This window comes from Leopardus geoffroyi, chromosome A2 (assembly GCF_018350155.1).
Source record: "Leopardus geoffroyi isolate Oge1 chromosome A2, O.geoffroyi_Oge1_pat1.0, whole genome shotgun sequence".
Lineage (NCBI taxonomy): Eukaryota > Metazoa > Chordata > Mammalia > Carnivora > Felidae > Leopardus > Leopardus geoffroyi.
The window spans coordinates 147,052,168-147,068,810 of NC_059331.1; the positions used below are offsets into that span (position 1 = coordinate 147,052,168).

At 39.1% G+C, this 16,643-nt stretch overlaps 1 protein-coding gene across 1 annotated transcript in view; it reads right to left on the reverse strand.

Annotated features, from left to right (window-relative positions):
• The window catches only part of COPG2 (COPI coat complex subunit gamma 2), a 114,892-nt gene that overhangs the window by 93,688 nt on the left and 4,561 nt on the right, over positions 1-16,643 (reverse strand). The window contains exons 4-5 of the mRNA XM_045495660.1: positions 15,451-15,522; positions 2,103-2,182 (exon numbers count right to left, since the gene is read on the reverse strand). Of these exons, the coding sequence (XP_045351616.1) occupies positions 2,103-2,182; positions 15,451-15,522 (152 nt within the window). The remainder of the gene's footprint in view (positions 1-2,102; positions 2,183-15,450; positions 15,523-16,643) is intronic.

Sequence of the window (16,643 nt, forward strand, 5' to 3'; positions counted from 1 at the left end):
AGCTAAACAAACAAAAAAACCCTAATCTATTTTGAATTTTTCCAATATTTAGTGACTATAGCAATCTAAGTGAAGATTTTCTGTGTGTTACTGGTGGCAGATATTGTTAGCTAACTAATCCAATACCCGTTTCCAACCCCTTCTCCCCTGCCTGCCCCTAATACTTGGGCTTTAAAAGCTAAATAGTCACTTTCCTGGTCCTGACGATAGTCGTAGAACACAGCTGTGTCAAATGAAATCTAAAAATCGCCTTGGGAAAAGCTACTGCATACCTGATAAAAGAGGCAGATGGTGCTGGCCCTCCCTGGCCCCTTTCCCGGCACCCCTCCCACCTTGAATGGTGCATTGCCAGTCATTCAGGCACCTATTTTGCGACAATGTGGGATTCAAGAAACACCAGCCCGCGCGCTGAACTACTGAACCAACACTCTATGCCTAGTGACTACATCGGGCTTTCGGTTCTTTCCAGCTGAAAGCCTTACTAACTGCAACTATATTCAGTACAACTGCCGGTTAAAGACAAGCACCCTCCTCCGAAATTTATTTTGTTACACAAAAGCCAAATTTACTTAAATGAATTATAGTTAATAATTAGGAAGGCAATTCTTTTTTAAATAACATTTGGGGTGTGTGTGTGTGTGTGTGTGTGTGTGTGTGTGTGTGATACACACTCATTCTACGACAACTAGAAATCAAAATTTTACAGAAAATAAGTAGCCACGATCCCAAACACCCAGAGAGAACCTACTGGTAATACATTAGTATATTTCCATCCACATATTTTTACATATGTACATAAAATATTTTTAAAAGGGAGACTATATAAAGTACATAAACTTGAATCCAACTCTTACTCGGCACTTTTTGAGGACTTTTCCATATCATTAATGTTTCAAAAATATTTTCAAAAAATTAAAGTATCTCCTAATCTGATAACGTGGTTGATTAAATAACATTTAAGAATGGCATATATTTATTTTATCCTTTTTGCTAGTATAAACAGTGTTGCAATGAACATTATCACATATAAGTCTTCCTGTGCTATCTCTGATTATTTTCTGACCATACTTCCATCGATGTGGCATTACTGGGTCAAAGGGGTAATAAACCCTGGACAACTGCATGGCTCAGTCGGTTAGGCGTCCGCCTCTTGGTTTCGGCTCAGGTCATGATCTCACGGTTCGTGGGATTGAGGCCCTTGTCGGACTCTGCACTGACAGAGTGGAGCCTGCTTGGGATTCTCTCTCTACTTTCTCTCTGCCCCTCCCCCACTCACATGTGTTCTCTTTCAAAATAAATAAACATTTAAAAAACAAACCACAAAGGGATAAACCTTTTTAAATGTTCGATCAATGTTGCCAAACTGCTTTCTAGAAAAACTGAATCAATTTATTATTCTGCCTGCTGTATATACAAGAATATCAATCTCCCTTACAAATACCTACTGCCTTTTTTCTTCTTTGCCAATTTGATGGGTAAAATTTTATAACTCACTGGAGTTTTTAATTTGCTTTTTTTGGGTTACAGTGAGAACGACTAAAAACAATCAGGTCCTTTCCATTAGTTATTTTATGAACGATCACTTGGAATTTTTTTTAAGTTGAAGAGTTCTTTACATATTACATATACTAGCTTTTTAATATACTTATTGTAAATATTTTGTGTCACTGTATCATTTACTTTTTGGTTCTGTTTCCATATTATAACAAACCTTTAAAATGTATTAGCAAATCTATTAGCATTATCCTTTGTGACTTTGCTTTATCACATAGGCATGGTTTTCACATGATGACAATCACATTTTAGGAAAGAATGCTTTAAGATATATACATATAATAACATATATATATTAATTCATATACATATGAATTAACGTATATATAACATATATAATAACATATATAACATATATATAATAACATATATAACATATATAATATATATAAATAACATATATAAATAACATATATATAAAATAACGTATATATATTAATTCCCATTGGCTTCCTTACAGTCAAAAAAGTAAAATTAACAGAAAAAGAACAACAAATACTCCACTAAATATAGAAGCACCCCCTCCTAGGTTCTGACCATTCGCATACCTGCTTGTGACAATGATCACATCCTCAGAGATTGTAGCCATTTCTTTGATAGTAAGATAGCACATTCTTCTCAGTGTTTGCTGCAAAATTATTTATAAAAGGCAGCAGTTATTCATAAGGAAATGGTTCTTTACACTATTTGAAGTGAGAGCCCCAAGTAGATATATTTAGAACATTATTCTGAAAAAGGTTCTCACCTACCCCAAAAAAATCCTTTTAAAAATACCTGGATGAGACAACATTCAGAATACTACTGTTTCCCAAACAAGTAACTGACCGGCACACATCTAGGTGAAAATTTTAAAATCCATTCAATTATACAGAGATCCAAGCTTTGACAGTGTGAATCCAAAGACACAGATTTCTCAAAGTGTTAAAGGCTTATCCTAGAAAATGTATTTTTAAAATTCTTTAAATATATACGGGGCGCCTGGGGGGCTCAGTCGGTTGAGCATCCGACTTCGGCTCAGGTCATGATCTCACAGTTTGTGGGTTCGAGCCCCGTGTTGGGCTCTGTGCCGACAGCTCAGAGCCTGGAGCCTGCTTCGGATTCTGTGTCTCCTTCTCTCTCTCCGCCCCTCCCCCGCTCGTGCTCTGTCTCTCTCTGTCTCTCAAAAATAGATAAATGTTAAAAAAAATTTTTTTTAATTCTTTAAATATATGGATGGAAAGACATGCAGACTCTATCTTCCTCAGTCCAGCAACTTAGATGTTTTTCCTTGAAGTATTTGTGTTTGTATAACCCACTTCCACTTTCAAGTATCAAGATTTCTAGAAAGATACCTGGATCCAAAGTAACTGTTCACTTACCAATAGTAAAGTTTCATCGACCTTCCTCCTCCCCTTCCCTCTGGTTTATTCATACACTACGGGCACCGGTTCCTCTAGCTTGTCTGGCCTCGTTCCCTACCAGGCAACGTCACATTTCTTATAAGCAGTGAAACTCAAATACATCAGACCCGGCTCCAGACCCCAAGCTGTAAAAAGAACCTGGTGGAGACTAGTGAGCCCATTAAGGGAAGCGAAGGAACTGAGGAGTCTCGTGCTGATTAACCAGGAAAAAATCATCCAGAGAAAGTTTAAGTGAAAAGAGAAAGAGAAAGCCAGGAGGGGTCAGATGAATGGGGCAGATGACAGCCATACAAACCTACTCTGAGAAGAAAACAAAAAATAAAAATCAAAACTTCAGAGCTGAAGAAAATTTGCCCCTCCCCCTACCCCGATAAAAATCTACAGTGAAGCGGAATAAAACTGGAAATTTAAAAAAAAAAAAAAAAATCAGCTAAAGCACAAAAAATGGGGGTGGAGGTGGGGGGAAGGGCTCTACACTATTAGTCATCAGGGAAATACAAAAAAAACCATATTTCAGATACTACTTCACACCCATCAAAATGGCTAAAATGACAAAGAGTGACAATACAAAGTGTTGGCAAAGATGTGCTTGTTACCACTAAAACATACTGTCTAAACAAACACACAGAAATGTCGGATGAAATAGGAACACAAAATTTAACGATGTAGCCAAGGGTAAAATCAAGAGCCATTCATGGGTGCCAAAACGGAAAAGCAAACACCTCATAGCCGGAGAAGTACAAGCCCAGGGCCTTACAGGCATAGGATTAAGGATCTAAAGTCTAGAAAGAGTGAGATTCTAAAAGGCACATTCTTCAGGCTCACAGAAAATCATTCTAGATAATGACTCAGAAATCTGGCAAGACATGAAGAGCAGAAGCGGTAAACAGTGAAGACAGTGTGGTATTGGCTAAAGAATAAACAAATAGACGGATAGAATAGAAGAGACCCTGAGAAATATGCCCACATAAATACAGTCAACTGATCTTTGACAAAGGAGAAAAGTCAATACAATGGAGCAAAGGTAGTCTCTTCCCCAGATGGTGCTGGACAAGTGGACAGCCACGTGCAAAAAAAAAAAAAAAAAAATCTAGACACAGACCTTACACTCTTAACAAAAATTAACCCAAAATGGATCACAGACCTAAATCCAAAATGCAAAACTGTAAAATCCCTAGAAGAAAGCATAGGAAAAAACCTAGATGACCTTGAGTATGATGATGACTTTTTAGATATAACCCCAAAGGTATGATCATAAAAGAAATAATGAAAAAGCCAGCCTTATTAAAAGTAAAAACTTCTGGGGTGCCTGGGTGGCTCAGTCAGTCAAGTGTCTGACTTCGGCTCAGGTCATGATCTCCTAGGTCATGAGTTCGAGCCCCATGTCAGACTCTCTGCTGATAGGTCAGAGCCTGGAGCCTGCTTCGGATTCTGTGTCCCCCTCTCTCTCTGCCCTTCCCTGGCTCATGCTCTGTCTCTGTCTCTCTCTCTCTCAAAAATGAACAAATGTTAAAGAAAAAAAAAAAGCAAAAACTTCTGTTCTGCAAAAGACAATGTCACGAGGATGAAAAAAAACGCAAGCCACAAACTGGGAGAAAAATGCCTGTAGAACACACACCTGATATAGGATTGTCACCCAAAATATATAAAAACCTCTTAAAAGTCAAAAATAAGAAAAACAACTTGATTAAAAATGAGCCAGAGACCTTAAGACACTTCACTTAAACAGATAAACAGATGACAAATAAGTATATGAATATATAAGTATTAAAGTGTAAGAGTTCTTTATATATTATAGATGTACACACTACAGGTCATTTGGGAAAGGCAAATTAAAATAATGAGATACCACTACGTTCCTAATAGAATGGCCAAAATCCAGAACACTGACAACACCAAATGCTGATGAGGATGTGAGGCATCAGGAACTCTCGCTGGTGGGAATAAAAATGGTACAGCCAATTTAAAAGATGGTTTGGTGACTTCCTGCAAAACTAAACATACTCTTACCGTGCAATCCAACAATCGTGTTCCTAGGCATTTGCCTAAAGGAGTTGAAAACTGCTGTCCACATAAAAACAGGCATACGATGTCTACAGCAGCTTTATTCATAATTGCCAAAACTTGGAAGCAACCAACGTGCCCTTGAGTAGGTGAATGCATAAACTGTGGTACATCCAGACAAAAGAATATTATTCGGCACTAGAAAGAAAATGAGCTATCAAGCCACGGAAAGACATGGAGGAAATTAAGTGCCTCTTACTAAGTAAAAGAAACCAATCTGAAAAAGATACACGCTATGTAATTCCAACTATATGACATCCCAGAAAAGGAGACAGTTAAAGCATCTGTGGTTGCCAGGGTTTGGAGGTTAGGAGGCAGGGGTGAATAGATGAAGCACAGAGGATTTTCAAGTCGGTGAAAATACTCTGTAGGGGTGCCTCGGTGGCTCAGTCAGTTAAGGGTCTGACTTCAGCTCAGGTTATGATCTTGAGGTTCGTGGGTTCGAGCCCCGTGTCGGGCTCTGTGCTGACAGCTCGGAGCCTAGAGCCTGCTTCGGATTCTGTGTCTCCCTCTCTCTCTGACCCTTCCCTACTCGTGCTCTGTCTCTCTCTCAAAAACAATAAACATTAAAAAATATATAAAAACAAAAACAAATACCCTTTGTAGCATTTAATGATTATCCACGTGATTATGATGTGCCAATGCAGGTTCATGAATTATAACAAATTTACCACTCTGGTAGGGGATGTTGATAACGGGAGAGTCTATGCACGTGTCGGGTCAGGGAGTATACAGGAAATCTCTGTACCTTCCTTTTAATTTTGCTGTGAACCTAAAGCTGCTCTAAAAAAATAAAGGCTTTCTTTAAAAAGTGGTAAGGACATGAGTAAATCTCAGTGAACAGCAAACAAAACACCCCACCAAAAATGATGCGTTATCATATGTGTATGTATATAAATGTGCATGTGTGTATGTATAATATACACATGTTTATACATTCGCATACATAAAGAGGTTCTCAAATCTTCCAGGAACAGGTACAAGACAAAGATAAATGTTAAGATTCTGAAAGTCAAATATCCATGTTGCAATTTCTAGGGTAACCACTAAAAGAACTTCCAAACTATTATCCCTCTGATGCCCTGTTCATTTTAATTGTCTTTTTTCTCTTTTGGCTTCATTTTGGATAGTTTCTATCTGTCTTCCAGGTTACTGATTTTTTTTCCCCTACAGTCTGGAATCTGCTATGAACCCCATGCAGTGTATCTCTCTAAAAAAAATTTTTTTTACTGTTTATTTTTTTGAGAGAAAGAGAGACAGAGCATGAGCAGGGGAGGCGCAGAGAGAAGGAGACACAGAATCTGAAGCGGGCTCCAGGCTCTGAGCTGTCAGCACAGAGCCCCACGTGGGGCTTGACCTCGTGAACTGCGAGATCATGACCTGAGCCGAAGTCCACTCACTTAACTCACGGAGCCATCCAGGCACCCCGAGGTGATACCTTTCTGAGAACTACACCAAATGAAAAGGTCTTTCCACTCTCACTGGTAGAAATACCAACGAGTGCCAGCCCTGCGTTCTGGTGTTCTTTTCTTTGGCCTTGGGCAGTTTCCTTTTACATATGCACAGATCAATTCTTATCCAAAGGTTTAAGTGGAGCCCTCAGCAAATTGCTAGAACTATCTCCTTCCTTTCTTGCTTCTCTCCCTCTCCCCCTACTTCCTTCCTCTTTAGTACTCTGCTCTACAAATTTGAGCTTTCTTGGCTTCTTCAAACTCTGTCGGTTTCCTCAACTCAGAGAGATAACTAGGCTCCTTTTCAGTGGGCCCTCCTTGACCTGATACTTGTAATCTGCCTCTGCACATGAGATAACGCTAGGGCTCACTCTGTTTTTCTTTTTTCCAGATCACAGACCCAGGATGCCTGTTAATCTAATGTCTGAAAATTACCGTGTAATATATTTTGTTTGGTCTTCTAGGTATTTGTGGTAGCAGGATAAGCCTCACCCCTTTACGGCACCATGGCTAGTGACAGAACAGAAATATGTCTTCTTTTTTTTAGTTTATTTATTTATTTTGAGAGAGGGCATGAGCAGGGGAGGAGCAGAGAGAGAGGGAGAGAGAGAGAATCCCACGCAGGCTCCACACTGTCAGTGCGGAGCCTGATGCAGGGCTCAGTCCCACAAACTGCGAGATCATGACCTGAGCTGGAAACCAAGAGTCAGACACTTGAACGACTGAGCCACCCAGGCACCCCCAGAAATATGTTTTTAATATCAAAATATATGGTGAATTCCTAGGTACTCTTTTATGATTAATTTCCAACACCAATCCTTTGTAACTAGAGAACACGATCCGTACAATTTCATTCCTTTAAAATGTGTTGCGTCTTGCTTTATGGCTCAGTATATAGTTGTTTTTTTTAAATATTTTATTTTTAAGTAATCTTTGCACACACGTAGGGCTTGAACCCACAACCCCGAGATCAAGAATCACGTGCTCCACCAACTGAGCCAGTCAGGCGCCCCTACAATCAATTTTTACAAATGTTCTTTGTGTTTTGCATTTACATTTAACGTGGATTTGGGTCTACATCTATCATCTTATGATATGATTTATGTTTGTCCTTCTTGATCCATCTTTCTTTCTTTCTTTCTTTTTTCCCTCCTTCTTATGGCTGGATTTTTCAGCATTCTTTTTTTTTTTTTTCCAATTAATTTGGAAAAGAAAAACAATTAATAGAGAAAAATCAATGAAACAAAAAGCTGGTTGTATGAAGAGATCAATGAAGTTTATAAAGCTCTAGACAAACTTCCCAGGAATAAAAGAGAAGATACAATTTACCAGTATCAGAATGAAAGAGAAGACATTACTTCTGATCCTACAAACACTACAAAAATAAAGGAATATCATGAATAATTTTAGGGAAACAAAGTTCAACAATTTCAATGAAATGAACAAATTCCTTGAAAGACACAAACTACGAGAGCTCACTGAAGATGATAAATAATTTGAACAGATAGCACCAAATCTAGTCTTTTTAATGGGGTTAATTACCAAAAGCCTTCTCCTAAAGAAGACAGCTTTACTAGTGAACTCCATCAAACATTTCAGGAAAAATTAATAATGATTCTACAAAAACTCTTCCAAAAAGCAGAACAGGAAGAAACACTTCCCAATTCATTTTCTGGGGCCAGCATTATTCAAATGCGAAATCCAGACAAAAATATTATAAGAAAAACCTGCAGATCAATATATTTCATGACTACAGACTCAAAAATGCTTCACATAGTTTAACAAACAGAAACCAAAGATTTTATGTTTTCCAGAAAAATAAAAAAGTGCATCTCACCATATTAACATATTGAAAAAGAAAAGGCATGATAATCTAGTGGGTGTAGAAAAAGCAGTTGACAAAATTCAATACCCATTCACAAAAAAGAAATCTCTCAGCAAACTAGGAATAGAATGGGAACTTCCTCAACCTGATAAAGGGCATCTATGACAAACTTAAGAGCTAACACCATACTTGGTGTCACACTTGGTGGTGAAAGACTAAATGCTTTGTCCCTAAGATCGGGAACAAAGCAAGGATGTCCCCAACCGTCACCTGTATTTACCCTGTACGATAGTACAAGAAGACAGTAGGGTAAGACAAGCAAATAAAGAGCATGCAGATTGAAAAGGAAAAAATAAATTCTCAGGAGTCTTCCAAAATACTCCTAGAACTAATAAATGAATTTAACAAGATCACAGGAAACAGGTCAATATGCAAACAATTAATTCATTTATAAACTACAAGCAATATAGACGCAATAGTATTTTAAAAGTCTTAACTTGGGTTAAATTTCACCAAGCATATATAGGACTCGTACTCTAAAATCTACAATACTGCTGACAGGAATTAAAGAGACCTGAGCAAGGAGAGACAAATACTGTGTTTATGTAGCCAAAAAAACACAATAATGTTACAATGTGAGTTCTCCTCAAATTGATCTTCAGATTCAATGTAATCCCTATCACAGTTCCAGCAGATTTTAAATATATGTTACAATGTCAGTTCTCCTCAAATTGATGTTCAGATTCAATGTAATCCCTATCACAGTTCCAGCAGATTTTAAATAATAGGAACGGAAGCTGATTCTAAAATTCATATGGAAAGGCAAAGAACCCAGAAGACCCAAAACTTGTGAAAAAGGAAAAGAAAAAAAGGAAAATGTGGACTACTTGCTTTAAAACTTACTATAAGGTATAGTAATCAAGGCGGTATGGTACTAGAATACGAATAAACACATGAATAAACACAATGAAACAAGATAGAATGTTCCAGTGTGCCAATGTAACTCAATCATTATCTCCTCCTTCTTCCATTTTGACATGCAACCATTTCAGTACCATTTGTCCAAACAAGAAAGTTAAGAGGAAAAGGAGGAGGTGGTGAAAGGAGGTAGGGGAGGGAGGTGAAAAGAAATCCAACCCTTACTTTATATCATATATAGAAATTAATTCAAAATGGATCAAAATGCCTAGAAAAAAGGCATAGGAGAAAATCTTTGGGACATTGGGTTAGGCAAAGATTTCTATCATACACATCAGAAGCATAATTCACAACAGAAAAAAAAACTGATAAACCGGAATTCATCAAAATTTAAAACTTCTCTTTGAAAGACTATGGAATGAAAAAAACAAGCCACAGACTGGGAGAAAATATTTAGGAAACATATCTGATAGAGGACTTGTATCCAGAATATACAAAGACCTCTCAAAACTCAAAAATAAGATAATATACAATCAAATTATTAAAAATGGGCAAAAGATATAAACAGATCCTTCAGCACGGAAAATATACACGAAGCAAAAAAAAGCACACAAAAAGATGTTTGACATTATTAGTCATTAGGAATATGCAAATTAAAACTACAAAGAGATACCACAGCATACCTATTAGGATGGCTAAAATTAAAAAGAAATCAATTTTAAAAAGCAAAAAAAGACAACACTAAGGGTTAGCCAGAATTCAGAGTCACTAGAACTTTCTAACAGTGACGGCGGAAACGGAAGAGGGATTGGCAGCTTCTTACAAAGTTAAACGTGCCTACACCTGTCATCTGTGACCGAGCAACCCCAGTCCTAGGAACTGACCCAAGAAAAATAAAAACTTACGTTTAAAAAATTTATACACGAATGTTTACAGCAACATTATTCGCAACCACTGAAACCTGGTAATAAACCAAATATCCTTCAAATGGCAAACAGTAGACAAGCTGAGTGAAATAAACAGAAGTGACTTACTGATACAAACAACAGATAAACCTCAAATGCGATATGCTAAGTGACTCAACAGGCTTCATTCATATGAATTCATATCATTGTTGTGACTTCCCAGACAGGAAAAACTATGCAGAAAGAAAAAAGATGAGTGGTTGCCTGGGAGAGAGGATGGGAGGCACAGAAGGATGGGAGGAATAGATCACATGTAGAGGCATGAGGGAACTTTTGGGAGTGATGGAAACACTCTAAATCTTGACTGCAATGGTGATGATACTACCGTATGCATTTGTCAAAATGCATAAAACTATACTCCGTAAAGGGTGAATCTACGAAAATTATACTTTTTTTTTTTTTAATGGAGAAGACAACGGTATAAATGAATGAAAACGCCAGCCACACACTGGGAGGAAATATTTACAAAACACCTCTCTGATAAAGGTCTTGTATCCAGAAAATATAAAGAAAGCTTACAACTCAATAAGAAGACAAACGACATGATTTCTTTTTAAAGAGTAAAAGATTTGAACAGACACTTCTTCACCAAAGAAGATACACAGAAAGCAAATAAGCATACATCTGCTTAATGCAGTTGTCATTAAGGAAATGCAAATCCAACAATGTCACCTCTGGGTGCCAAGCAAAGAAAAGGACAGTAGGTCCACACAAAGACTTGTACTTGAATATTTACTTTTAGTGGCTTTGTTCATAATATCCATAAAATGGAAACAACCCAAATATCCATTTACCTGTGAATGGATAAGGAAACAAGACCACCACCATACGGTGGAATACTACTCAGTAGTAAAAGTGAAAAACCACCAACACACACAAAAACTTGAGTCAATCTCAAAGGCCATAAATAAGAGAAAGAAACAAGACATAAAAGTCATAAAAAGGCTATATGTTATACGATTAAATTTAAGTGAAATTCTAGAAAATTCTAGAAAATGCAACCATGTTGTCAGAAAGTAGATCGCTGACTTCTTAGATGCTAGGGGTCGAGGAAGGACACAGACAACTAAGCGATGTGGGGGCACATTCTGGGGTGATGGAGGTTTCTGTATCGTGACTGTGGAGATGGTTCCATGACTCCACACACTGGCCAGAACTCACTGACCTGTACACTAAAAATTGGTGAATTTTTTTTTTTTTTTTACTTTTTAAAGTTTATTTATTTTGAGAGAGAGAGAGAGAATGAGTGGGGTGGGGTGGGGAAAGAGAAAGAGGGAGAGAGAATTCCAAGCAGGCTCTGCACTGTCAGCACAGAGCCTGATGCGGAGCTCGAACTCATGAACCGCGAGATCATGACCTGAGCTGAAATCAAGAATCGAACGCTTAACCAACTGAGCCACCCACGTGCCCTGGCGAATTTTATAATATGTAAGTTATACTCAGTAAAGCTGTATTTTAAATACCAAAATAAGAAACATTTCCTATAAGTCAATAAGGGGAATATAAATACGCAAAGAATATGAATAGGCAATTCACAGAGGAGGAAAGTACAATGGCCACTAAACATAGGAAGAGTCTCAATTTCAGCAATGATCATGAAAATGCAAATTAAAACCACAAAGAGATGTCATTTCACATTCTTCTGAATATCAAATATTTAGATCTGATAATAAATTGTCAGGAACAGGTTTAAGGATTTGAAGCAACATCTATGTAAATTATTCATACAAGATCAGTTTAAAGATCAATTTGATAAGATCAAATAACTAGCATTATCTAGAAATGCCAGTTGTAGGTATCTCCCCCGGAAAAATTCTATGTGCACAAGACATGTACATAAACATTACGTATAATATCATTTGGAATAGCAAAAAGGGGGAAGCAACTATTATCTACCAAGGGGAGAATGAATAAATAAATAGAAATACTGTATATTAACACACTGGGATTACACGCAGCAGCGAAAATAAATAAAGTAGATGTATGTGTAGCACGAAGGTAGATCTCAAAACTATTAATTTTGAAAACAGCAATAATAATATGATCACTTATATTTTTAAACACACAAAAATATTAAGTATAGATTATGCATACAAACAAACGTATGTACTACATATATACAAACATTGATAGGAAGTTACCAATCTCAAGAGAGTAATGACCCTCTGGTAAAGGAAGGCTGGAAAACGAAGAAGCCCCACATGCTGCCAGCAAATTCTCCACCTCTCCTTCCTCCCCCCAAAAAACCTCAATCCCACGTTCTGCCTAAGGGACCATCAAAATGAATCACAGCATGCTATACGTTGTTAGTTACCTCAGTCACTACAAAAAACCTAAAATATCCTGGCCACTATTTGTCACCTGGAAACTTATCCCCAGGCAGCTGGGAACAGCGCCTAATGGGACACTGTCTTCCATCCTTCTCAAATCCCAAACCCTCCATCAGGCTCTCTGGCACTTTCATCATCACTTATATCCTTAACTCTTCTCTGAACACCCCCATCTTGCCTCTAACTGAAAGCTGGCTCCTCCCTAAGCATCCCCTGCAGCCCTCCCAAATAGCGGCTGGTGTCTCTCCTTTAACCCTCATCCACCAGACCTACAGGTGGGGAAGCTCACCGCCTGTTGAAATCTCACCTGTCACCACTCCTGGTTGCATAAATAGACCTCCGGGTACTTGCCTTCTTTTAAAAAAATGTTAGTACCATGTTCGCCACCACAGTCTCCAATATTAGCCCAGTAATAATCGCAGGTGACTTTAATATCCATACAGGCAATACTTCTAAAGCTAACTACTCGGTAGAATTGGCCTCGTCTCCACCGATCCTTCCTTCCTTTTGCAATCACCCACTTCCACTGTTGCCCCCACCAGTATAACAGTATCCCCCCTCATAATTTCATTTCGAAGCAACTTACTCCCCAGCCACCGCTCTGGACTCCAACAACCCTTTCACTTCCTCATGACCTACGATCCATCGATCCGATCAACTTCTCACTGTTCCAGTCAGCCCGTGTCCTTGCTTCGTAACCAGATCCCACAGGTAATAGTTCAATTACTCAACTTCCTTGCTCTTCCCCCCGTTTACTAACCTGGCAAAAACCCTAACCCTGATTGAATCCAATCTCCAACTGCTCTATGCCACATCCTGAAGCGTGCAGCCGGAGAAAAACACTCACTGTGCCACCAAGTAATACATTCAATTCATGACCACTAACTCGAAGGGGCCATTCATACTCTCCAACAACCTGCATTTCCCCATTCCATTTCCTAGAAAATTATTTCATGCCTTCTTTTTTTTTTTTTTTTTTTTAGAGAGAGAGAGAGAGAGAGAGAGAGAGAAAGAATCCCAAGCAGGCTCTGCACCATCAGCACAGAGCCCCAAGTGGGGCTCGATTTCCTGACAGCAAGATCATGACCTGAGGCGAAATCAAGAGTCGGACACTTAACAGACTGAGCCACCCAGGGGCCCGGATGCCTTCTTTGCTTAATACAACCTCTGTGCCAGAGGCTTCGAGTTTGTCCTCCTTCTGTTTCTTCCCTGCCCTGCACCCTCTTCTCTGCTCTATGTCCAGCTCTCCCTCCCAACTGCCAGCCCTCTGAGCAAATTCACCACCAGACGCTTGCACGACAAATTCACAGAGCCACGAAGAGGCAGCAGCCTTCCACAATTGTTACACCAGTCCCTCTCCACGACCCTCCTCCGGCAGCCTGAAATGCCGAGCTTTCTAGTTTAACTCCACTACTACATAATTCTACGGTAATCATGACGGTTCTGCTTCCCTGATTGAATTCGCCCCAAATTTCTGGTATAGGAAGTGATTACAGGGAAACAGGACCTTAACAATAGAAATCTGAAATTGCTTCTCTGATTTGATAAAAGGCATTAATGGCCCCATTTCCAGTTGTAAAGGGGATACTCATCGTCCAGGGCATGCAGGGGCCAAAGTACTTAAATCATCACCTGGAGAAGCAGATTCAAGGACCTATAGAAGACAAGGCTTGGGTAACCCAGTAGTGGCTGCCATGGAATGTATTGTAAACATGGGTTCTTATAATGGGTTAGTTGCTTCTAAGGACGCCGGAGAACTCGGTCAAAGAAATGAGTCCAGAGTTTTAAATTCACTGCTCAAAGTCTAGGTGAGGGACTAGAAATTTTCTAGAATGCCTTGATAGAAAGCCTGTGTCATGTGGACACAGGGCCAAGAATTCTGAAAAGCAAATCCTCTGTGTGGCCGAGTTATAATGCAAAATCAATACCCACCCTGCAGGGAATCTTAGGTTAAAGGGAAGACTTTGATCAGGAAGGAGTGGGACCCTGGGAACTGGGATGGGGACATACGGGCAGACTCTGAGAAAGCTGAGCCTAAACTCCCCAGGCCTCCTGTGCAAGTAGCAGCTCTTTATTCTGTCTGAGGAAAGGAGTCTCCCTTTGGCTGAAGAGTGTGTAACAGCCTCAACGGAGACAGTTGCCTGACAAGGGACTGCTGATGTTCCTAAGGAGTCACCTCCTCCTGAAACTTATCATTACCCAGACACTTAACCACACTCACATCCTACAAGTTTCTGGGGGTTGGGCACAAAACGTGGCCTGGAAAGATATGCAAAACATACCAAAACACTGCAAGATTGGGACAGTTTATGTCACCAGAAGGGTGGGAAATAGATCTCCCCAGACTCCCTTCTCTGCAGGTTCTGAGCTAGAGCCGGGCAAAAGAGAAATACGCACCACATTTAGAAGACGGAAGCAAAGCTGTGGCCATCATGCTCTGGGAGTCGGGGCGGCTTACGGCAGAAACACAAATGCTGAGGTGCCCGGAGCTTTACTTTGTCCTTTCTCTTCTTTTTCCCTCCCCATGTCCTCTTCCCCACTGTGCATCCGGCTCAGCTTCTTACCTGCCCGACCCGCTGACCAACGGCAACCCCAGGCTCACCAGAAACTTGACTATGAACTTAGAGAGGTGGGAGCTATGTCCACTGACTTCCACACCAGTCCACTTTCGCCGTGGCGTGCCACAAGCTGGATGGGAATGGTTTTTATGACTGTATGACAGACGCGGGGTGGGGGAGGGGATGGCTTTATGCTATATTCTATCCATCTCTCATACTCACACGGCCGTTAATGAACATTGAAAAATTTGATGAAGATAAATAATGTTTAAGTAATGCTAAATATTGCAAGCAACCTTTCCCAATTTAGAACATTCGAAGCTCCCCCAGGAAAAAGCATAAAAGGAGTTTTTCCAGCCGAAAAGAATAAAATAAAAAGACTTACATCGTTGGATTGAAACAACCGAGTCATTGCAAAGAAGGCTTCTGTGGCTTCCATAGTCCCAAAGTGCTCACCCTAAGGAAAATTTAAAACGATTTCTTAAACTTAAATAAAGCATACTAAGGATTTTCTCTTTATTTCTCTTTATTTCTGCAAAAGTCTCTAAGAAATTGGGAAGAAAATCTCTTTGTAAACATTCTGCCTCTACATTGTTTTTCTGGCTTTCAATTTATAAACGTGCATGGCCATTTTGTCCACTCCTTATTTAAAATAATTTAGTATCACAAGCCATGTTATAAAAGTTCTGGAATAGTAGTCTCTAACCTTTTAGCAGGAACTATTTTAATTTCCCTAGAGAACTGCAATTTACAAGGAGGTAGAAAATAATAGCAAATTGAGTTTCTAATCAGAATGGCATGTTATTACTACACCACCTACAAGCAGAGATCACACCTTTTCCATTTCCATAATCCAATGCCCAGCACAAAGCCTGACATATTATAAGAGCATAATAAATATTAAATTGTAAAGAACTACATATTAGGAATCCTAGAAAACATGGCAAAAAGGGACCAACTGAAAGGGCAGGAACCAGATTAGTTATATGAAAGTAAGCCTTTGGATGATGCTTTGCATCAGAACTTTACTGAGCTTCATAAATCATCTGAGGAGCTTGCCAAAACGCAGAATCTGATTCAGTGGCTCTGGGTGAAGCCTGCAATTTTGCATTTCTAACTAGCTCCCGGTGATGCAAATGCTGCTGGCCTGGGAACAACATTTTTTTTAAGGCACAAGATGCTAGATAACCTGTTTCACTCACAGTCAAAAATCCCAGATTATAGACCGCCTAAAACATGACCATTTCAATATTTAATTTCATTAAAAGCAATCCTATATAAGGCATTAGGCTCAATCACTTCAATCTATTTGTCACTTACAAGAATAAGACTTTATAAGAATAAACAGATTCTGATGAAAAACTTTAAAAGTTTAGGATGAAAGACAAAGTATAAGAATTTACAATCATTTATTTTTATTTATTTTTTAAACGTTTATTTTTGAGAGAGAGAGAAACAGAGCACAAGGGGAGGAAGGGCAGTGAGAGAGGGAGGCTGGAACCTGCTTCTAAAATCCGAAGCAGGTTCCAGCCTCTGAGCTGTCAGCACAGAACCTGATGCGGGGCTCAAACCTATGAA